The 24,957-nt window shown below is 31.8% G+C and overlaps 1 protein-coding gene across 1 annotated transcript in view; it reads left to right on the top strand.

Moving 5' to 3' along the window:
- Nucleotides 1-24,957, top strand: part of LOC108914465 (rho GTPase-activating protein 100F) — a 224,447-nt gene that overhangs the window by 139,778 nt on the left and 59,712 nt on the right. Inside the window, exons 5-6 of the mRNA XM_018720293.1 lie at nucleotides 812-1,059; nucleotides 20,525-20,863. Of these exons, the coding sequence (XP_018575809.1) occupies nucleotides 812-1,059; nucleotides 20,525-20,863 (587 nt within the window). The remainder of the gene's footprint in view (nucleotides 1-811; nucleotides 1,060-20,524; nucleotides 20,864-24,957) is intronic.

Here is a 24,957-nt window from a genome sequence, read left to right as displayed (position 1 = left end):
GATTGGGGTTTGTGGGTTTAGGGATTGTGGGTTTAGGGATTGTGGGTTTAGGGATTGTGGGTTTGTGGATTTGGAGTTTGTGGGTTTGAGTTCGTTTGTATTGAAGGTTTCTGAGTATGAAGTTTCTGAACTGCAATCAACTGTTTGACGTCTAAGGGATCCTTAGTAGATTTTCGCATATTAAGAAACTGATAAACGAAATTTCAACATGTGATATCTCAACGAAAAAAAAAAAAAGATATTTGAGCAAACTCAACGGCATTCAAAAGAGGGAGCCTTGTACTTTTAAATTATATGTATTTTTTTTTTTTGTTTTTTTTTGAACAAGAATAGATGGCATTACTGCATGACGAAAAACAGTGTTTTTGCACTTTTAGGTTGTGATATCTCAGAAACCTGACGTGATAGAGCAATTCTGCGGCCAGATTCGGATTCAGCGCACCAAAATCTTTCGGGAATGCATATTAGCGTGTCTGCTTCTTGACCCTTGTCGACCTGTATAATTGATTACTACTACTTATTGGGGATTTAACAAGATAGTGTAGTTCGGGAAACAATAAAAACGACAAAAAATTAATCAGAATTAAATACCTTCATAATGATATGTTGTTGGTTCATTTGTATTAAATTACATGTAATTAAAAACATCACGTATGATATCATAGGTACTATTACATTTTTGCATAAAATAATGTTTGAAGAAGTAAATTAGCTTCCGTATTAAAATTTAGTTTTAAACAGGAATGTGCTACGAAATATCTTCTAACCCACCCCTTCGAAATGCATTTTCAACGAAACCACTTAATTCCAGGTCGGAGACGAAATTTTAGCTGTTAATCTGGTGGACGTGACGCGGATGAGCCTCGACGATGTGGTCATCATCATGTCGATACCAAGGCGGCTAGTGTTGGCCACCAGACAGCGGAAGGGTAGCAAGGGTGGACAAGGCTCTCCCAACGTGCAGCCCCGAGCCGAACACAAACCCCCTCCCGTCGTTGTTATAAAGAGGGACCTGCGAGAAGACGAGACAGATGAAGGCGATCTAGGCGGAGACCACAGGTAACCTGATCGTCTATAATTTTACGTAAAATGCAGTTGTAGTTGATTCTTTTATTTTTAAACATAATTTGGTTACTTTTTTATATTCAAAGGTATACTAAGGCACAGGGCTTTCTTTGATTACGTTTTGTAAAATTATTTTACCGACGATCTTAGGAAAGAACAGTTTCTTACATAATTTCCATTGCAAAACATTGGCTTTTATAAAGAAGCCGTGCCTGTGCAACAAAAGTTTTTACTGCAAGCTTTTATTGCACGATTTCAGACTGCATCTACTTTGCAATTAATAGCCACAACTTTCAATAACAATTGTAGGTAGCTAGTTTGAAAATGTAGAGATTTATTTGTAGTTACTTTTATCTTATGAAACATCTATAAAAAACGTACTCGGAGTCGACTATTTTTTTTCTAAAGCGGAAGAATTTCTTTTGTAAAAGGGATTTACGAATATTAATCATATTAGAAATTTATTAGTGGCGTCTTACTTTTTTTTGAAAGGCAACTATTACACCCTTTTTGCCACACCGAATATAGGTACGTTTAAAATATTTTAGTGAAAATCATAATTTCTCAGCCTGCTCGTACCTTTTAAGGTTAGTTACTGAAAAATTCAGGGTTTGTACATTAGTTCATTAATTTGTAAATAATTAATTCTATGACTTTTCCTCTTTACTTCGGCATCATGAAAAATAAATAAATAATATAATTTTCTGGAAAGACTTAGTAATCTCACAATCCTTTTATTTGTAGTGTTTAAAAGACAACTAGTTTCGAGGTCTACACTTTACACCTCATCTTCAGGTCATAAACAAGGCTACAAAGTTAATTTTTGATTATACTAATGTCTACAATTCTTTTTTAAATCTTTTTCAAATTAATTATTATCAAGTTAATTAAAGAATTAATTTTAATTTTTAATTTTGAACCTTATCTAAGAATAATTATTTAAGTTACTATTGACAAATATTAATTTTAAACTTTTCTAATATTTGTCAATAGTAACTTAAATAATTACATCTAATCAAAGTTAGATTTGTGTATTATTATTATTATTTTTTTTTAATTTTTATCTGTTTCTTTAATGTGACATGTCAGTTAGGAAAAACGAGGCCAGACAGATATTAACAGCAATACATTTTTAAATTAGCTGTTTACTTTTTTCGCTGCAGGAAAAATTTAAATAAGTAAAAATATAATATATTATTATGTACTCGTATAAGATATACAGGGTGTCCCGGTATTGATACAAAAACGTCGAGTACAAAATAATGTCAAGTCTTCATATACATTTTTTTCATAGAGGACTTCGTTAACAAGTTACGGATCTTCAATGGTGAAAATTAAAAACTTATTTTTATTTACAGTCTGTAAACCATTAACTTCATCACGATGCAAATTTGGTGATCGATAACACAAGCGTACAGCTTGTTTTGATGTTGTAAGTCAAACTTTATTATGCCCAGAACGCCAGGGACGGATTATGCCCAATACTTAACAACCCAGAATTTTTGCATAGATGACGATCGCCTGTATCAAAAATAAGTTCCCTGAAGAATTTGCCAGCGATAATACCCTCTTGGTTCAACTTGGTAAAATTAACTGTTTAGGAGATATTTGTGATTTTATGTCAGTGCACATCGAGCGGCGCATTCACCATTTTTTGTTTTTAATTTTTAATAGGACATAAATTACTATATTATAACCCGTACATATTTTAAAAATAAGAGCCCAGAAAATCTTACTACCTGCTAACGTAATTTTCATTAACAGAATTTGACAAACACGCTTTACACTAACTAAGAAAAAAACAAGAATAAGTTAAAGTAAGTTAAAAAATAATTTAACAGAAAGAAAACTATCAAAATACATTTTCAATATGGGCCTTCCACCTCCACACACTTTCTAAGTCTACGAATGTTATTTCTTTGTACATGAAAAAGCATTTGTGGGATATATCTAATATTATCACAATGGAAATTGATTCTTTGTAGTAATTAATCCCTTGTCTGTACACTAAACTTTTCAAGTATCCCCACAGGAAGAAGTTCATCCGGTTAAAGTCTGGAGAACGTGGTGGCCATGTAATTGGGCCTCCTCTCCCACTCCATTTATTATTAGACACAATGGATAAATAATGAAATGGGAAGGAGCCTCGTGGGCAATGAACCAAACGTTTCTTCGGGAGTCTAATGGAACATCGTCTAATACTGGCTGCAAAAACAAATATCGATGTCCATTCAGACGTTCCTCAAAAACATAAGCACCTATTAAATTATTACCTATTATTTCTGCCCATACATTAATAGTGGGTAATAATTTAATAGGTCTATACGTTTTTGGGAAATGTCTGAATGGACCTCGATATTTGGAGTTGAATATTTAACTTACTTTAACTTATTCTTGTTTTTCTATTTTGTGTTATGTATAGAGTGTGTGTCAAATTTTGTTAGTGAAAATTATTAGCAGACAGCAGACAAGATTTTAAAGGCTCTTATTTTAAAAATATGTACGATTCTAACATAGTAATTCCGTCCAATTGAAAATTAAAAACAAAAAATGGCGGAGGCGCCGCTCGATGTCCACCGCGGCATAAAATAATAAATATTTTCTAAACTGTTAATTTTACCTAGTTGAATCATGAGGATATCATCGTTGGCAAATTCTTCAGGGAACTTATTTTTAATGCTGGCAGCTTACGATCGTCATCTATGCAAAAATTATGGGTTGTTAACAATTGGGTATAACCCGTCCCTGGCGTTCTGGTTATAATGAAGTTTCACTTACAACATCAAAAATAACTTTTTAATTTTCATTCCATTTCATGCCTGAAGAGACGAAACGTTACATATAAAAATTGATTATACCATTCGACAGAGTGAAGTGTTCTTCTTTTTCAATATCACCTCAAATAATGCTGAATTGAAACAAAAACGGATTTCCAAAATTTTTTTTTTTCAAAAATTTCGAAAACTAATCATGTTTACGTTGATTTTTAAAGGCATAATGTTGGTCCCCTGATTATGCAACTTTGCCCCCATTTAAGCTAGTTCGTATCTCTTACCGTTTCCGAGATCCCTTCAGTGAGAAGCGAATTTCTAAGAGCCCGTATATAATATAAAAATATAGTCTCAATACTATATAAAATGTTATCTTAAATTGAGACTATATTTTTATAAAACATGCCCAAAATGGTTCGTTAAAAGTATTTGAAGCGAGTAATATTTTTTACAAAAATGTTTTCAATTGAATTTGAATTTTCATACTACTTAACATTGAGTTTCCATCAACTTCCTTAATTTATTCAATAAAGTTCTTAGATCCAAACATCCAAGATATTTTGGTTTTCTGAATGCCAGTGGATAGAGTTACTTTCACAGAATACTTAATGACGATTTTAATTAAATTTAAATCCTCAAAAGTAACTTGCTTCATAGAAAGGTAATAGTAAATCTAGTATACAGAAATGTCTATAAACAAAACTTTATAGTCTTTATATTTTTATTATTCGCTGACTAATAGTCAGTCAAAATTATTACGTCTATTATTTCTTTAGGATAATATATATTGTTAAGTATATTAAACTATACGCTGAAAAAATAAAAAAATCTGACTACATTTAACAAAAAAGGTGAAATGGCATGTCATATTCACAGATCTTCACACTGACATAAAGTAATGCAGAAAGCTATAATCACCTTTTTTTTGCGGTCCATTTGGATCTAATATAGATATATCAGTTTTCACATAAGTGGAAACTAAATTCTTAAAAAGGCCCCGATGCCAATAATTGTTTCGTTCCTTCCCACTTCTTATAACTTATCAGATATCCAACTAAAGTTGAGCTAGATATCCTTTCGAAGGATACGGCCTGAAACTTTATATGAGAGATAAGAGGATAAGTTTACAAGAGGAGCGAAAGCCGCTAGATTAAGTATTTCTAAAAATAAATCCTTTAGTGGGATATTTTTCAAATTATATGGATCATCCAGGGCAGGTGTGCATTTAAAAGCTCACTTTAAGGAAAAATTAATTTGACATTTATGCTTCCGTACTGCTCTTTACGAGTGGTTTTAATTTAAAATGCGCCGCATTGCCTCTCCAAAAAAAGAAAAGTAGAATTAATGAAAATTATGCTGCACTTCTTTACGGTTAACGTTCATTAATCTAAGCCGGGTCCGGATTAGTAAAAATTTACGTTGTGAATCAAATGTAGATTTCGGCGCAAATATTTGCACCGCAGTTGAGACGTAATTTTTAACATAAACTTTTACATGGTACCCGTGCAACTCATACATTTGCTTGGGTTTTTATTTATTTATGGACAACTTCAACTATTTCATTAAAAAAATCTTATCAATTGAAGTCAAACAAAAGATATCTAACACTATAGACAAGACTTCTAAATCTTATTATTGCTATGGGATACATGTCCCAACTAGCGTTGAATTATACCGGCAATATATAATAAATAGCTGGTAATTAATCTGTAATTATACAAAATCAAAATAAATAATGATGTGCCTAAAGATGGGATGTCCCAAAAAAAGTAAGGAATGTTTATTTTCAGATACACTGTTTATTTTATTTTTTTTATTCAACATTTTTCAATTAATTTTGTTAAGTTACTGTTATAAACGACAAAATTGTTAATTAAAAAAAATAGAATAATACGCAGTATGCTGTAACAAGTACATTACACGACGTTTTTTGAAATAACAAATTATAAAAAAATAGTAAAAAATAGTGTATACCTTAATATATAAAAATGTTTGTTATTACTAAAATTATTCAATTTTTTTTGTATAAGTTTGCTTTGATATCAAAGTTAATAGTGTACTCTTCTTATCTGATTTATAGTCGCTACTCTTGATACACTTATTTTTCTTTTTCACAAAATCTGGGATGCACAACTTATTCTGAAAATAATTTTGTATGCCTAAGGAGACTGCAATAAAAAGAATTATATAGTGGACCAGGGTGGGCCCCAAACTCCGAGTCCGAATAGTTCTTACTGCACCTCAATAAAAATAAGGTAGCCTCGTCCTCGCATAGACTTTGGAAATGAAATGTAGGTAAGCGACACTTTTATCACCGGTACTTTATGATCTGCTGCTGATAAAAAGGTGTGCATGGGGAACCGCGGAAATATGAACGTGCAAATCATATGCGCCCGTCGCATCGATATATGTATACATATCATTCAACTTTATACATTATATTTATATTCTGGTTATTATGTTAACTCTATTAACAAAAGTAAGAGTAGTGACTATAAATCAGGTAAGAGTGTGCTGTTAATTCAAAGCAAACGTGTATGAAGAAAATCGAATAATTTTTATTAATAACAAACATTTTTATATATTAATAAGGTATACACTATTTTTTTCTGTTTTATTTTATTTCAAAAAACGTCGAGTAATGTACGTGTTGCAGTATACTGCATATTATTCTATTTTTTTAATTAACAATTTTGTCGTTTATAACAGTAACTTAACAAAATTAATTGAAAAATATTGAATAAAAAAAAATAAGCAGTGTACCTGAACATAAACATTCCTTACTTTTTTAAAAATATATTATATAAGTTTATTATAAATGTACGATACAGAGCTCAACTTCCTCCTTTAAGACGTGGGTGGTCGTAGGCTTACTGGCATAAACCTTAGACTTCAAAAAATCCCCAAAGAAAAAAGTCCAGTGGCGTTAAATTGCATGATCTGGGATCAAAACGGAAAATAACACGACCAGGGAATGATTCAGGCTGTACTTGAATTTTCTCGAGTTGTATGGCATGTGACACCGTTTTTTTTTGAAACCACGTGTCGTCTACATCCATATCTTGCAATTTAGACACAAAAAACTGGATTATCGTGTCGCGATAACGAGCACCATTGACTGTTATTGCTTGACCAGCCCCATTTTCAAAGAAGAAATTATGTATTCAATCTCAAAAACGAATTTGGGAATGTACAATGCAAATTTTTATTATTGTGGATCTCGCTTAACAGAACTAAAAAATAAAAATACTAAACTGATAAACAGTAAAAAATCATTATTTAAATAAATCAGTTTAAAGTATCCATTAAAAAATAGATGTTTGAATCACGAATTTTTTTCAGAAAATGTGTTTACACTTGGTAGAAACGTATTTGAAATTACTAAGCATAGAAAATGCACAACACGTTTACTTTATTTCAAAAAGTATTAAGCTAATCCAAATCAAGTAAAAAAAAATTCTTAAAATTTTCGCCCAATAAACTCATATATGCTTCACAACCCTAATGTCTAACTAAACTGATTGGCAATTTCATAGGCAAGCTAATTAAATTTAAGACACTCTAGGATCAGTTTAGCAACGAATTATACATACCATAAGTGAATAGTCGTTCGAAAAATAAAAGGTAATCTCTCCTATTATTATTTATTAATGATGAAAAAAAAAAGAAAACGTACCTGACATATTTAAATAATTAAAAAATATGAGGTTACAAAGAAATTATCTCTAACAGCACAGCACCTCTTTGACATAAATTTTTGCGTAATGAACCACAATAGATGAGCTGATATATTTTTACATTTTAAAGACTACTCTTTCAAATAGCATCCTTTTTTAAATTTATATTGATATCTGAATATTCGTAGATACTAAATTTATATATAAAATACAAGTAAAGAAATAATTTCTTTGATAGTTTACATTATTTATTTAAATATGTCAGGTAGACATTAATAATATTTTGATAGACTATTTTAACTATTTTTAGATAATTATAAATGAATATAAGTGAGTTAGAATATTTTTACTAGATATAGGGGGTGCGATTCAACGCTGGACAGGTTTTTGGTTCACAGAGTAGTTATTTCCTATAATATAGTAAGTTCTTAATAAATAGCTGGTCTTTGAAGTGTGTTTTTTATCATGGCTAGATTTGGTGTCAAAGAGTATACAGTACTTTCGAAAAGTAACGAATAAATTCATTATTTTTTAAATTGAGTTTTCGAAAAAATCCCCTGGCACGTCGATTTTGTTTTTAAAAAAGGCACTTTTTGACATACGACCCATATTTGTGACGTCATCGTTGTTCGAGATATGACGTCATCGACAATTTTTTTAAATAGCAACCCCCAATTTTGACCATACCATTTGAAAGAGCGTGTCATTCTACATACACATCATGAAAAATTATGGTGTTACATAACAAAAATTTCAAGAAAATAATGTTTGAAGATTTTAAAATTTAATTTTCACAATACTGAAAATGATAATGATTATGTAAAAATCGACTAAATTAAATGTTCAAATTGTGCACCGTTGGCTGCCTGATAGTAGCCAAGACGATTAATAAATTCTTTTTGGACATTATCAATAACTTGCTTTTAAATCTTCTAAATTAACCGGTCTAGTAACGTATACTTTGCTTTTTAAGTATCCCCACAAGAAAAAAATCTAGGGGTGTCAAATCAGGCGATCTGGCTGGCCACTCAATCGGCCCCTTTCTCCCTATCCAACGATTCGGGAACAGCTCATCTAAATAAGCACGGACAGGTGTTGCATAATGGGGAGGTGCACCATCTTGTTGAAAGAAAATGTCATTTCTTGGAAGATCATGTCCCTCTATATCTGGATATAAAGTTATTAGTACAGGAATGAGGTTGTCTCGAAGAAAATCCAAATATCTTGCACCAGTTAGGTTGATGTCAAAAAAATAGGGACCCAGAATTCTTCCGTCGACTATACCGCACCACACATTTACTTTCTGGGGACTTTGAGTGTGATACTCCATCATCCATCGGGGATTCTCGATAGCCCAATAACGGCAGTTTTGCCTATTGACATGGCCGTTCAAAACAAACGTAGCCTCGTCAGAAAAAATTACGTTTTTTACGAAATTATTATCATTATTGCATAGCTCTTGCATTTGCTCGCAGAAATGATTTCGCCGATCAAAGTCTTCTTCAGATAACTCATGAACAAGGCATACCTTATAAGGATGATACTTTGCTTTTTTCATAATTTTGTGAACTGTGGACGCTGCCATATTGAAATCAGAAGCCAATTGGTTAAGTGTTGAGTGATGATTTTCTTGTATTGCCAACAAAACATTAAGCTCATCATCTACTGATTTTGACGGTCGACCAGATATAGGAAGATCACGAACATATCCAAAGTTACGGTATTTAGACTCAATATTGCTTACCATGCTTTGGCTAATGGGATGTCGATCAGGACGAGTTTCATTGAACAATTCAACTACTTCTTTTTGGGTGCGCATCCTGTCTCCAAATCCGATCATGCAAAGAATTTCCATTCGTTCTCATTTAGTTAATTTAACCATTTTTTTTATAAAATGACAAAGTTACTACTCAATAAACACTTCAAACGCACTGCTTTTGCCAAACAAAAGATAAAAACTAAAGAAATAACTCAAAAAACGAAAAAAACTATTTAATAAAGTACGATTTCAAGTTTTTATCTGACAGCAGTAAAAAACATTCTCGGTCGCTAAGGCTACTGTCAGGCAACCATGATTTTTGACGATGCGTATGTAGAATGACACGCTCTTTCAAATGGCATGGTCAAAATTGGGGGTTGCTATTTAAAAAAAATGTCGATGACGTCATATCTCGAACAACGATGACGTCACAAATATGGGTCGTTTGTCAAAAAGTGCCTTTTTAAAAACAAAATCGACATGCCAGGGGATTTTTTCGAAATCTTCTCAATTTAAAAAATAATGAATTTATTCGTTACTTTTCGAAAGCACTGTATATTACTTCATAGATGAGAAATTTAGGATCACTTTATACTTAATTTGCATTAACTTAATTCCTTTTAAAGCATGGTGCATGTCCCTATACAAATTGTGCAAGTTGTAAGAAGCCTGTGGTTTGTGAAAATATTATGAGTTTACATTTAAAATAATGGCGAATGCGCTATGATGAGAATAGTACCTATGAATTTTTATGTATGTAATTTTTTTTATGTACATGGTTAACTTCTATGTGCTCTATGGATATATTCAAATATTATGATAACTGGCGGTGGAAGAATTAAAACTAAAAAACAGTAGGTTCCGATAATATATGTTAAGAAATGATTAAGAAGGATGGGATAGAAATAAAACAGGGGATACGTAAATTAGTAGTGCAGATATGGCAAAACGAGAAAATCCCTGAAGAATAAAAATCACCTATATTCAAAAAAAAAACTCGACGGAATATTTTTTAACTTTATGCCGTAATTTTAGGAGGTTCTCTGGATCACTTTAAACCAAAATACCTTAATAGATGAGGCGTCTAAAGTCGTTGGACTGCCTATATTTGGGGCCATTACTGAATACTTAAAGATAGGTACTAAAAATGAACGAAAATCAAGAACAACATATTATATTTCAACGTACACGGTATGAAATACAAATCGGTAATATTTGAAAATATTCGGGATATAGGTGTGCGGCAGGGCATATGATATACGAAATAAAAAAATGAATAATAAATTAAAATGTAAGAAAGTTAATTATTCAAAGCAAAGAGAAATTAGGAGATACATTAAAAATCAGTATGCGTCTGTTGAATACAAAATAGTAAGTATAGCAAAACACACATAATATATACAGGGTGTAACTGATGCTGATGGCCAAACTTCAGGGGGTTATTATGCAAGTAATGTTCAACATAAAAGTATTATAAGATTTTTTTGGAAAGTTGATAGTGGCTCTTTTATTTAACATTTTTTGATATCAAAAAATTTTGTGCTTTTTTTCATACAATCAAAAATATCTGTTATTCTTACAGCCACATCAAATTTAGGCATATCATCGGAAGAGCGTTAAATTTACTACAAGACGAGCACATATGAATGTTTAAAAAATTTTCTATACCAGGTGCTGTAAAAAGTTAAATGTAATAATTGTGAAATGAGCAAAATTAGTGGTATCTCTTTATTGGTGGTAACGCCAAAAATTTGTTAATGAGGACGTGTTTTTTCTTCAGTAAAAACTACTGTATTTAGTAAGATTTTCAATGATATATCAACTTTTGAGTTTGCTATTTTTTTTGGCAACAATATCAAGGGCAAAGGTAATAAAACCGCCCCTCCAATAATAATCAATACAGATTCAAAGTTAACGTATGGATTGGTATAATTGGAAATTACGTTCTTAGACCAATTATACTAGAAAGTACATTAAATGCAGAGGCATTTCTTGATCTTCTTCAAAACGAACTGCATAATATATTAGAAGAGGTTACTTTAAATTTTCGGATTAATTCCTGGCTTCAAATGGATGGTTGCCCTGCAGACAACAGCAGGAAGATTAGGGCATGGCTAAACGAGCATTATGAAGATAGATGGATAGGATGCTTTGGTACAGTTAGGTGGCCTCCTCGAAGTCCTGATCTAACTTCATTAGGTGGGGTAGATTAAAATCTTTGGTACATGAAGTACCAATTGAAACTCGAGAACAGCTCGAACAATTTTTGCTTGTTGGGAGCTACTTCGACAGCAAAATGGAGATGTGCGTCGCATAGTTGCTTCCGTGCGGAGAAGGTGCGCTTTATGTATCCGTCAAGGGGGAGGTTACATCGAAAATTATTAAGTCATTGTAAACATGTTACTAAGTTATAAATAATTTTTTCAACAATTTTGTTACTTTAATTTAAAAAAAACAGTCTTAAAATAAAAATAAAATAAAATACTATAAAGTTTGTGTATTTTCGATTTTTACGGTTTTATTACCTTTGCCCTTGATATTGTTGTCAAAAAAATAGCAAACTCAAAAGTTGATATATCGTTGAATAGCTTACTAAATACAGTAGTTTTTGGTGAAGAAAAAGCACGTCCTCATTAACAAATTTTTCGCGTTACCACCAATAAGGAGACCACTAACTTTGCTCATTTCACAATTATTTCATTCTACTTTTTACAGCACCTGGTAGGTATAGAAGATTTTTAAACACTCATATATGCTCGTCTTGTAGTAAATTTAACTCTCTTTCCGATGGTATGTCTAAATTTGATGTGGCTATAAGAATAACAAAAATATTTTTATTTTTATGAAAAATGGCAGAAAATTTTTTGAAATAAAAAAATGTTAAATAAAAGAGCAACTATCAACTTTCCAAAGAAATCTTATAATACTTTTTTGTTGAAAATTACTTGTATAATAACCCCCTGAAATTTGACCATCAGCATCCGTTGCACCCTGTATAATACGAAATTTATGAAGAAACAATGAAACATGTATATTGAATATTTTGAATAATTTTCTCTATAACATTTAATGTTATTTCAACTTTGAAATTTAGGCGATACACCATAAGAAAAATAAATATCTATTTCGGATATATATTTTCAGGAAAATTTTGTATTAACTAGTGTCGTAAAGTCTGTCACTAAAGTTTGTTCAAGCATTTTAGTCATGCCTTGTATATTTGAGATAATACGTTTACATTTAGGTACATCGCAAATAAATGCAGAGAAACTGCCAACGCTTATACAATGCATGATAGTTTACGACAACGAGTTTGGTACCTGCTCTCTATAAATACATAATACAGTCACCCCTTATTTGTTGCACGAACAAGTTTAACTTACATTGGTGCAAGCAGCAAACATTTTACCAGAGTGCAATGTGATGTTATTTATATGATCCACAGAAATACAGACCATTTTAACCACGCGTATACATAGAACAATACTGCTAGCTCTTCGTGGTGGAGACCCAATTTTACATTTTACGCTAACATGCATACACGTATTCGCGTAAATCGTTTTACATTTGTACAATACAACCGCGCCAGGAGAAAAACAATATTTTTACATTTTACCAGAAAATACTATAAATATAAAACTAAAAAAACCAACAATCATATTGATGAATTAATGGAAATACATTAATTTTCATTTTTTAAACACTCTAAAAGGCTCTAAAAGAAAGAATGTGGAAATATAAACCTTCATAATATAATTTTAAAATATACATAAATTATTTTATTGAAACTCTCCCTGAATGATTCTTGAGGCGCAAAGTTTATTTATTAAAAAGGAACTACTATCTTATTTCGTTTTTATCTAATGATGGTTTTAATGAGAATTTCTTCATTCCTTGAGAATAGACCCAGTTTCAAATTACATACTGGAAAATACAGTAGAGGAAAATTGTTCGCATAGCACAAGTACTCGTTATTCAAATTTATTCGGGACGCCCATATATTCTGTTCACATGATTATAAAATAAATAGTTGTCACATTTGAATACGCTTAGGAGTGTAAGTCAATATTTCTACATTCGTGTAGTATCTGACCGAAATATATCAAAAGGGGAAAGCTATCTGCCTCTACACTTCATTTATTTTATAAAACATCACACAATCAAACGACAACTGGTCGCACAAAGGCGGTTGCAATGAAAAATAAAAACTATTATTGTCAAAAATCAACATAAAATTCTTCTAGGCTTCATGATGTGAGGGAGGTCAGAGAGCACTTCTTTGCACTACCCTGTATGAAAATAACTAGAGAACTAACTGTGTCTCTTCTTGTCTTGGGTGCCGAAACCCAAACAAAACAGTTTTTCTGTATCTGCAATATTCCTGATCATTACCCATTCTTGGGGATGATCAATCTGCCTCAGTTAGCCAATTTAATCCAGTCAGTGAGTCAGTCAGTCTAACAATGAAAGGTCTAGACATGTTACAGGCCTAACATGTTTTTTAATAGACTTACTCGTATTTCTCTAAGAGCATTTTGACTTTGCATTTTTTCATTCGGTATGCATTGAGCGTCTTTATGATCTTGTTTGAGATTTAGTCATTTTGATGTTAAAGATTGTGAACTCTCGATTTTTATTTTTATTTTTAAAAGTATTTATTATTTCGGGTAGATGCTTCTGTAGTGATTATGTCACGAGCTTTACTATTTAGACGAGTTTTGACAAAGGCAATCGAATTAGCAATGTGGTCATGTGAACTTTGATCTAGTAAAGTTAACGCATCTGGAAATGATTGCAATTTATTGGAAGGGCCTTCAAAATATTGACGTATAATTTTGCTAGCTAAGTTAAAAAAAATTGATACCTGTCATTGTTGCTATTACCCTTTCTTGTATAAAATTTTTGTTAACAATTAACGGATCAGTTTACTCCAAACGGCTTGCAGGAACTTTAAGTTTTACGTTTATATCTAAAATGATTTTTCTATCTCATCTCGAATTATAGCAAAAGTTCAGTTTACTTCGAGCGTGTGTATATTATTGTAGACCAGTAAGAACTTAAAAACTTGTATTGTTGTATTATAAAATAATTCGATTTCGTTTCTGGTAGGTTCGCCTTTTGGAACTTGTTTTCTTATAGCACGTTTATTAATAATATTCTCTTTAAATGTTTGCAAACTTTGATCGATCTGTTCCCATTACTTTGGAAGATTTTTGGAAAAACTTGACATTACACGGCTATCTTTTATTATTTAAGTTGACAGTATAGAACAAAAAAATACTCAATGGGCACTGAGTGCAAAATGTGGACCATAATGCGATAGTTCCGTTGGATGTAAATTAAGGTGAGAACTTGTTCGTAGGAAATCTAAATACGAACTTCGAAGTAGTTATATACATTATTGCCATTTCCTGGTGAAGTATACTTACTTTGTGTCATAAAAATGTTAACAGTGTTCTCTCGCACCATACGTTATCACTGAAAACATAACGAGAAAGATTAAAGCGATTTAATATAACGTTAGATAAAAAAACATATTTCAGGATGCTTTCAACTTTCAACCCAGCCGTGCCTGAATAAAAAAACTTTGAGGAAGTTTTACGTTACGTCCAATACATCACGTTCTTCTGAAATACAGTTACAAAGTGGTACGGAGATGTTTATTTCAGGACAGTTTGTTCAAGTTGGTTGTAAGACGAATAAGTTTACTTTTGGGACAATTTAGATTTAAAATATGTAGGAAGCATTTCTAAAAATAAATATATTGCTACATTTAACCTTTACATGTCATTAAGCGGCGGTTTGCCTGTAATTTGTAGAGTTCTTGCGTGCAACATTGTGTTGCATTTGTAGGGTATTTGAAACGTTTTGTTTGTTTTGATTTTTGTAGGTAACCATTGACACATTACACGAAACATTAAAACCTTAAAAATATCAGTCACTTTTATCTAAAGTTTATCAAATACAGGAACTGGATTTTTAGATTTATTTTCTGAAGAGTAAAATTTCGTTTCGACCATATTGTAATTTCTAATCTAAACTGAACTTAAATTAAAAAAAAGTAAAATACGAAATAACTTCGAATTAAATTTGAAAACGCTACTTACAGTAGATATTCAGGATGACATTTTAAAAATTGAAATAATTACAAGGAATAAACTGAAAATGGTACTTCCAATTAAAAATTTAGATTTACTGAGTATTTTGGAAATTCAATGAATGTATCTAATTTTAACTTACTATAAAGTTCAGTAAACAGGGCGAATGTGACCTAGCGACTTGGCATTCATTGATGTGAAAAGTCAAGTAATGCTGATTGCGGTTAGTACTTGGATGGGTACTCGGATCCGGGAAGGTTCGCGATGCTTGTCCACCTTCTTGTGACCTATATGTCGGTGTATTCATGGAAGTTAGTTAGGCGAGGTTTGTATAGCAAGACATACCATCCATCCTTTGGAAAGGATGTAAAACCGTTGGTCTCTTGTCTAAACTGTATTAGGGGGTTGCTCGTCTCCTGGCATCGATGTTTAGTCACAGTAGCAGAAATAGGCCGACGTAAAACAACCAAAAAAAGTACCAAAATGTTCTTAGAAATATAATTGCAAATGAATAGGTCAGAAGTCATTAGCGATACTTTTTTGGATTCATATTGGCTATGCATTTGATTACCAAAAAATAAAATAAAATTTCAACGCTAATACTGTTTTGGACTTTTAATCAATTGTTTGATTTCTAAAAAATTACGTTTCATTTGTGATGCGAGTAAACAGTCCTAAAAATATTCTGAATTTATTGAACTGCGCCACAATTCCATTGAAAATAAATTCGAGACATTTTAAATTTAGCGCTTTTTTTAGATATTTTGCAAATATTCAGTTGGGTAGAAAAATTGAAGGTATTAAACACTTAGTGACCGAAGAGCTTCAGTACTTCTATCATTGCTTAACATAATCATTTCACTCGATTTACCCATTTATTGATCAAAATTCTTCACCTATTCTATGTCAAATATCCTTGGAAATTATTGAAATGGTTTAAAGTTCAAATTTCTGAACAATTTGAATAAAGAATAATGCTTAATTTTGAGTAAAATAATAAAAAAAGATTTTTTTATCTCACCGTATGTTAAACTGAAACATTAAAGATTTGAAATTCCAGCAGAATTTAGAAACAAGAGAATTAAAAATTTTAATACAAAAACAGATATTTTAGTATTGAAATACCTCGTATTTTTCGCCAATTTTGATTGATTTTTTATTTGATTGACGCTCCACCGCAGATTGTTTCTTCTATGGAAACAATATTGTGACAGGATATTTTAATTTAGATAAAAATGTAAGAAATCATGTTTTAAGCATTTGAATGTATCAAAAATTAGAAAAATTGGCACAAGGAAACTACAAATTATGTCCATTTCTGTATTGGTTGCTCAGTCGCCGGTGAAGACATCTTGATGTTTCGAGAGACGTATTGCTCTCTTTAGAAGTACAAACTCTGAAATTGAAAATTAAGTTCTTTGTTACGTATTTATATTTACAGTTCGTACTGACCCATGACATACCAGTTGACGATCCGGATTTATTTATTTAGAAGTTACAATATCCAACGGGACAAGTCCCAGTTACAGGATAAGGTAAAACAGAAAACCTTAACTAAATTTTAAAAGAAAAAGACAAACTAACATTAAATAAAAAATATAAATACTACATAACATAGAACAATCAAAATATAAAATCCAGACAAAGAACCTAAGGATAAACAATAACAGACAAATAAAGCAAATAAGCTAACAAATACAAGATAAGGATTACATTTACTAGACAAACAATTTTTTTATGTCATTCATACAATGAAAAAATATATCAAGTCGATCTTCATACTTTTGGTAATTGGAAATCATTTGATATAGGGGAGATGTTATTAGTAAATTGGTACGATGTGTAGGTTGTAAAACAGAGTGAAATCTAGAATTAAGTCTAGGAAAATGATATAAAATCCTTGAGAGTAACGAGTCTGCATTTAATGTGTTATTTATGATTTTAAAAAGGAATATAATTGAAAGCATAATGCGCCTACGACAGAGACTATTAAAATTAAAACAAGAAAGCAATAAATCTTGAGGTGTACCAGAAGAGGATAAAATCTGTAACTAATAAAATGAATAGTCTTTAAAAATCTCCGTTGTACTTTCTCTAATTGAATATTATAAATATTTATTTATTTATTTATTTATTTCAATTCATGTCAATACACACCAGAGTGTTTACACACGTCAAAAGAAAAGGAAAATAACATAAATTAGTACGCTGAGATCACTTACTATATATATAATATAATAATAATATAAAATAGTTACAGACTAACAATATCATTAAAAATACTAGAAACATACAAAACAATACATATAGGAACCAACAAATGGGACTCCAAATAACCGATGCATATTCAAGTTTGCAACGCACAAATGCTGCATACAATATACAGGGTGGTCCGAACTTTATGCAGGAAACTTCGAGGGTAGATAGAGCTCTTTAAAATAATATGTGTTTGCCTTACAAACATAGGTCTGGAACGGCCCCGTTTTAGAGATACAGGGTGTTGAGGTTTAAAAAAAAATTTTTTTGTTTATATCGCATACTACCTCACAGGTGGTGTAGAAAGGAGTGTAAATAATTTTGTTGGTGTGCTTACTTTTAAACATAAACAAATATTCTTGTAATATTATCGTTAGAAGTGTCTGCCACAAGGGGATTGTATTGGTATGAATAACTTGAGAACGGCGAATCTTAGGGAAAAAATTAAAGTCACCTTTTTTAAGTGTTTCGTGCATTAAAATATAAATCAGTTACAATGACATGTAAAAAATGTAGTGGCGTAGATTTTTTTGTAAAAAAGGGGTGACCCCTGTCCAGTTGTACACTACTTGTTGAACCTTTAAAGCTCATATTTCAGGGAATATAAGGCCTACTATCATACATTATATGTACCAAATTTTATTGAGATCGGTTAATAGATTCCGGAGATATAAACAAAAAATCAATTTTTTTTGACAAATTCAACACCCTGTATCTCTAAAACGGTGCCGTTCCAGACCTATGTTTAAAAGGCAAACACATATTATTTTAAAGAGATCTATCTGCCCTCGAAGTTTCCTGCGTAAAGTTCGGACCACCCTGTATTTAGAACCTTTACGTTCTGAAAGTCCTTAGAATTACGCAAAATAAAGCCTAAATTCTTATAAGCAGATTTGTTTACTAAACTAATGTGGTCGTCAAACGATAATCTGGTATCGAAAGTAACACCAAGGTCAGTAAATTGCGTAACTCTATTTAAAAAAGTTTCACCAATTTTATAATCAAAATCTAGATTTGATAATGACTTGATGAATTGACACGTTTCGAAATTTTAGACAGATCTAAATCTTTGTCTCGGTTGAGATAATTTCGATGTCTCTATTGCATTTCTGTAAAGTCTTGGCTAAAATCTCATCTCTCCTAGTAGAGTTTTAGTATAGATTAAATCTGACGAATGCTCTGTTTCTGTCCTTTGCTCCACAATTACTGATTTGTTTGTTGTATTCCTTTAGCATCGTACAAACGCGCCTCTCTGTTTACGCAATGTATCCTTTACCACAAATACATGGGATGCTATGTACATATACCGAGATCTTAGTGTACGTTCAATTGAGGCTTTCTTATTTCTTTGTAGATGGTATTAATACCGTGTTTTCTTAAGAGGCCGCCTATCATTACATCCTTGTATGTAGGATAGATAAGTATCCTACTGTGACTTGGTCAATATTTCTGTTGGCATCTATGTTCTCTGAGAGTTGGTCGTAATGATGCAGTTCCTTCTCCAAATGTTCTGGCTCACAAATGGTCCGTGCTTGATGCATTAAAGTGTTGACGATCAAACCATACACCAAAACGCTAGGGATCCGTACACATAACAAACATAAGTACGTATCAGGAGATCCAGTCCAGAGCTTCTTCTGCAGACAGTAAATGACAGATTTTGTAGCAATGAACTATAACTCACGCTTAGGCTTTACCAAAACGGAAAAAGTTTAATAAATGAATGTAGGTTACCGGAGTTCTTATATTCTCTAATTAAAAAATTAGAGAAAGCAAAGTTATTTTCTAAAAGTAAATACTATTTGGTGCCAACGCCTTATGGGTCTTTAGGCCCACAACATCCAGGTTTGAAAAGTTTGTGTAAAAGTTGTAGTGCTTGGTCTGGCAAACAAAAAAGGTTATAGTCATAATCCTCAAAATTAAGCGGTTTCTAAGATATTGGTTTTCAAAACTGCTGAAGTTCAAAAATTACACTGACACACAAATGAAAAAAGTTATACACAACGGACTAGACACTAGACCATGGTATTTCCATGTATTTTGGTCCAAAAAACCGAATCTGACCTCAGTTTGGTCCAGTTCATCATGATTTTTCAAATATTTCAAAAAAGTATTTTTGCCATAGAGTATTACCACCCATGGTGCCCTAAAGTCTAAGACGTTTAATATCATTTAATAGCGCTCTAATGGATACCTCGTATTTTTTTTATTAGTTATCTTCATCGGAATACACTTGCAAAGCGATAAATCTTCGGCGAGTTGTCTTATTGTCTCTTGGTATTGCCCATGTTCTAAATACCAAATAACTGTCATGACTTGCGCACAACATCCTATCATTCTAAGTCCATTTTTGTATTGACAACAGTAACCAGGAATGGCTTCTGGACCTGCGTTGTCTAAGTCTATAAGAATATACAGGAAATATTCTTCCTGCGGGAGTCACTCTTCCCTTCTAGTACACACGTTCTGTTTTTCTGAAACGGCTCAATTTACAGAAAAAAATTTTATAGTCAGGATACCAAAAAACCCAAAATTGGCACCATTCTTTTCGCCCTAAAACTATAAGTATCTATAATTTTCGATTTGAATAATTGTGTATTGTGATGTTAGAATATAAGTAGACATAATAATATTTAGATAAATCAATTATCATTTTTTTTGTAGAAAATTATTATCTACTGGCTTGTACTTTAAGCTAGATATCTTCTGCCTATTTACAGTTTGGCATCAAAAACTGTTATTATGAGTCTTCTGATAAGATTTTTATTTTATTTTTTAAATAATTTTAAAATCAAGTAAAAAGAGCATCATTTCGTTAAGCCACAGCTATCTTCCATTCCTAACAAAACGCCCTATCCAACAGAGATTGTGGAAACTTTAAGACGTTTTCAATTTCAGGGAATCAATGAGACAGAGGCACACCGGCGACGGCCGAGAAATGAGCGAGTCCCGGTCTCGATTAGGCCTGGGCCTATCCTCGCTGGACTCTCGTCATTCAGCTGGCCAGCAGGCGGACACGAACGGCCTGGATCTGTATTACAACAGCCGTCCTCCCGACACCAACTGGGGCTACCAACCCCCGCCCCCCGTCATCACCGAACAGCCCAAGTCCAGCATGCAGCACTTTCAGCCCTACGAGCGCAGCTACCCGAACACGCTGGAGAGCCTCGCCGAGAAGGTGCACTCGTTTGGGATGAGCAGGAGGATGTCCGCCGGGGGGCAACCCCTCACGTCAAGGTATCGTCCGCTTTGAGGGATGCGTTCTATATTGCTTTGTTTTATTGCGTTTTGTTACGCTAGATTGGGTATGGCGGAAAATGTAATTTTGAACTCTTTCAGATCATAGTAAATACAACGGTTATCCCTTTTATTAAATAAGGTAGGTCCTTATCCCGCCAAATATGGTCACTTTTCCGAACAAAGGTCCTTGGGAATGTTTTGATAATAAAGGTGGCAATTCCTTAGGTCAGTTTAAAGAAAAAAATTAATGAATTTGTGTACAACATTGTCAATTAGTATTGGATGAAGACTCTAAATCCTAGAATTTAAATTTTAAATTAGACAAAATAAAGAAAGTAATATACTATAATCCTCGTTTGTTGAGTAAATAGGAATAATAGTAGGAATGAAAAGGACTCATCGAATTTTCAAAATAATTAATGACGTCGAAGTTCTGGACTGATTATGTGTCCCATTTTATCTCCTCCAATGGTTGATATTAGGGGTAATTTCCTTCAACTGGCCAAGAAAATGGAAATATTGTGTTTTTATAATCTTTTTGATGAAAGAATTAAACTGGCATTTTTTTTGTTTAATTTGAAATGTTATTTTATACGTACGATATCACTAAGCAAAAAATGAGGAAAATCATTAAATTTCTGTTGATGCAAGATGGAGTGGCATAACTATTAGTGCTTCTGCACAAATTTTTTAGGAAGGATTCTGTAAATCCAATGATTTCACATTTTTTGTGTTTTAAGGGAAGAGAATAATTTAATTTAGAAGTAGATATTATTTTATTGTAACAAATTCTAGGTGCTCCTTGTTTACATCTGTTAGTTTGGTAGATGAATCTGACAAAACGGAAGAAATTGTTCATAAAAATGCGAAAACAAAGATGCCGACACTTGCATATTGCCATTACAATAAACTAAAATATTTTAAATTTACTACATATAGGGCTGAATTGGAAATTTTGAAATGAAATTCTTAATAATGCCACAACACATGTTCCAATTTTAGTTAGTTATATTAGGACAAAACGTATTTATAAACAACCTTTATCAGGAAAAATGAGTAGTTCAGAACATTATGTTCATGGAACTTATTTTCTTAAAATAATTATAAAGAAATAGAATCCATCAAATTAATTTCGAAAAGTAACTCTACAGATTGTTTTGGAAAAAGGTACCATAAATTCAACTCGTAGATGACCCAAGTATAGGAATATTTTTCGTTGGACCATGAGTTTATCGTCTTTTGTTTTTGAGATTATAAGCGCCGAATACGATTTACAAATCAAAGTTTAGCCACATATTTGCTAACATTAACTTTTTAGTAGTAAAATTGTATTCAAGATACCCTTGATCTAAATGGGTTTTTCACCCAAAAGCCATCGGTTCATTCATTTCCAGACACCCTTTATATATTAAGGAGTAGAAGCTAGTTGACTTTCGAATAGGTAATTTTGAAATGTGGAAATAAGAGTACCATTTTTATGTAAAATTATATTTTACATTGCAATAAATGAAATACACTGAAAAAAGTCTCCAAAAAATTGTGTGATGGGGTGTCACTGGGAAAGGTGAAAGGAAAGGCGTAGCTAGCGAATTCTAGCAGATAGTCAAAAACTAATAACATCAACGTATTTAACACCCTTAAAAACTTACCTACACCAATTTTTTTTACATTAATGTTTCAAAAACAGAAGAAAAATCAGCCTTTCAATTTACGGTACCAGAACACTGTATTCAGAGGTGGATATTGGTTGGTATAAATTTTGTACCTACGTTAAGATGTAGGTGTATGAATCGAAGCAATTAATTAGATGAATTGAAAAGTATCTGGAAACACTTCGGTATTTTACTGCCAAAATAGTAAGTACATGATGATTCACTATATTTCACATTATCTTTTTTAGTTATAAAAAATGTGAAATACAGAAGTTGCACGATTTTCTATGAATTTTCGAAAATGATAGTAGAAAAACAAATGAAGTCCGAACAAAATGACAGTGGATGTTAACTGTTATTATTTAATTAAAATGGGTTACACGTAAGTAGAAAATTGATATATTATTTGGAATTAAAATAGAGTATGGAGAAGAACTTTACTCTATTTTAATTCTTATAATATTTCAATTTTCCACTCTGTGTAACCCATTTTAATTAAATGATAACAAAAACTGTTAAACAATAACAATGTTGTCATGACATTACCTGTCACTGTCATGGCCTACCATATAACTTTGTCCATGAGTAATTAGGCCTTTCGCGGCCTAATTAGTGCAACTTTTGTATTTCACATGTTTTTATAACTCTAAAAACAAAAACATTAATGGGGGGGGGGCAAAATATAGTGAATCACCCTGTACATGTGTAGAACTTTTATAATGTCATGTAGATAATATTTGCGCAGGAATATTTTTTTAGATAAAAAACAGGTAAAAAGTAGCATCAAATAAAGACATGTTTCTATTGGTCATCACAATAATTTGAAAATTAGATACTTTTTGAAAAGATTTCTGTATACATGATGTTTGAAGAAACATGTGCCATCTCACAAGGGAATATTTCCGATCCAAAAATAAGTCGAAAAGCTCCTATCTATACGGGTCTGTTCTTACTTATTTTCTTAGGTACTGGTTGTTTACGTTTTTGTTTTATCGTTTGCTTTTCTTAAGCAGTCTTAATAATTTGAATCAAATTTGGGCGATAGTAAAACATTTCATCATTTCCTTTGATTGTACAGATTGTACATCAGATTCTAATAAAGCTACATCATTTTAATAAACATTTTATTTAAATCACTACAGTTGCTTCAAATATATATAAAAAAACGAAAAAAGAAAGAAAAATTAGCACAACTTTCAATTTTTTGTTTATTTATTTCTATTTATTTTATTTGTCCTGATCCTACAATCTAGTTTCCTTGTGTATGTCACTGTCATACATAAAAATAAGATGGTACTTTTACTTGATTTAGAAAAAAAATAATTAAAGTCATTTATTATCATTTTGTGGTGTACTAGACTATGGACGTTATTACATATTTTTTTTTAAGTAAAAAAAAAGGACGGCACAGTTTCACGTCACACATAGTTGTTCGCCAAATTCGACTTAATTTTATTTATTTTTGTTAATTTTCTGTTAAATAATGACTTTATATATAAATCGAACAATACAGGTAAGTTTTATGTCAGATTATTTCATATTCTGTTAAAATCCGAATCATCCCATTGCAAGGAGTAACTTTAACTAATAAGTCAGTTAATGTAAATATTGCTATTTAAAATTTACTTAACCCCATTCACTCATAATCCCAGCCAGTCAGTGGAAATATATGACAGGACATTATTGTTTAAAGATGTATCCTAAGAAAGATGTACAAAACGTTTTTGAACATCGCAGAATTAATTCTTGTAATCACCCCTTTCCAGGTCAGGTCCCTCATTGTGAAGGTATTAGGTCCTCGGAGCCGTTATAATAAATAGAATTATACTTGTGGAACTTATTGAGAGTGACGAAGGGCTTTTGTTTCTATTAAATTCCTGAACTTATTGTTTCCTAAATTTCCTCTAATAAGTATACAAACATTCTGTTTCTCTTCCGCTGAACCGTGAACACAATAAATTCTTGTGTCGGGATTCGAATATCGAGGATAATGTGATGTATTCAGACTGCTGATTTCATTTTACGCCGAGCAGGCGAATTTGTCTACATTTTCCACTTGGCTGTCGACATTATTTGATAAATAATACAAAGGATGATCTGATACTATTTACTAGGACTACTGGAGGAATGTTTTAGCTTTTAAACGAGGCGTAAGTCTAATGTTAAACGATATTAATGTTTAAATGTATTTTAGTATATCTTGGACTTGATTTAAACGGGTATATATGTTTGACAGGCCTATAACATTACCGACATTTTTTTTAATAGGACGCTTTATATTTTATAGCATAAATAGATAGCCCTTGTAAAGACGAATTCAGCGATATATGATTATACCTACTTTTTAGTCATAGTTGTCAAAAAAATATAAAAAACTGTATGTCGTACTGACGACTATTTCAAACAATCATAGTCTCTTCTGTACTTTAAAAAACGTGC

The sequence above is a fragment of the Anoplophora glabripennis genome, unplaced genomic scaffold (genome assembly GCF_000390285.2).
Source record: "Anoplophora glabripennis isolate ALB-LARVAE unplaced genomic scaffold, Agla_2.0 scaffold532, whole genome shotgun sequence".
Classification (NCBI taxonomy): Eukaryota; Metazoa; Arthropoda; class Insecta; order Coleoptera; family Cerambycidae; genus Anoplophora; species Anoplophora glabripennis.
The sequence above is the reverse complement of the archived record's forward strand: the minus strand, read 5'-3'. Positions and strand labels throughout refer to the sequence as shown.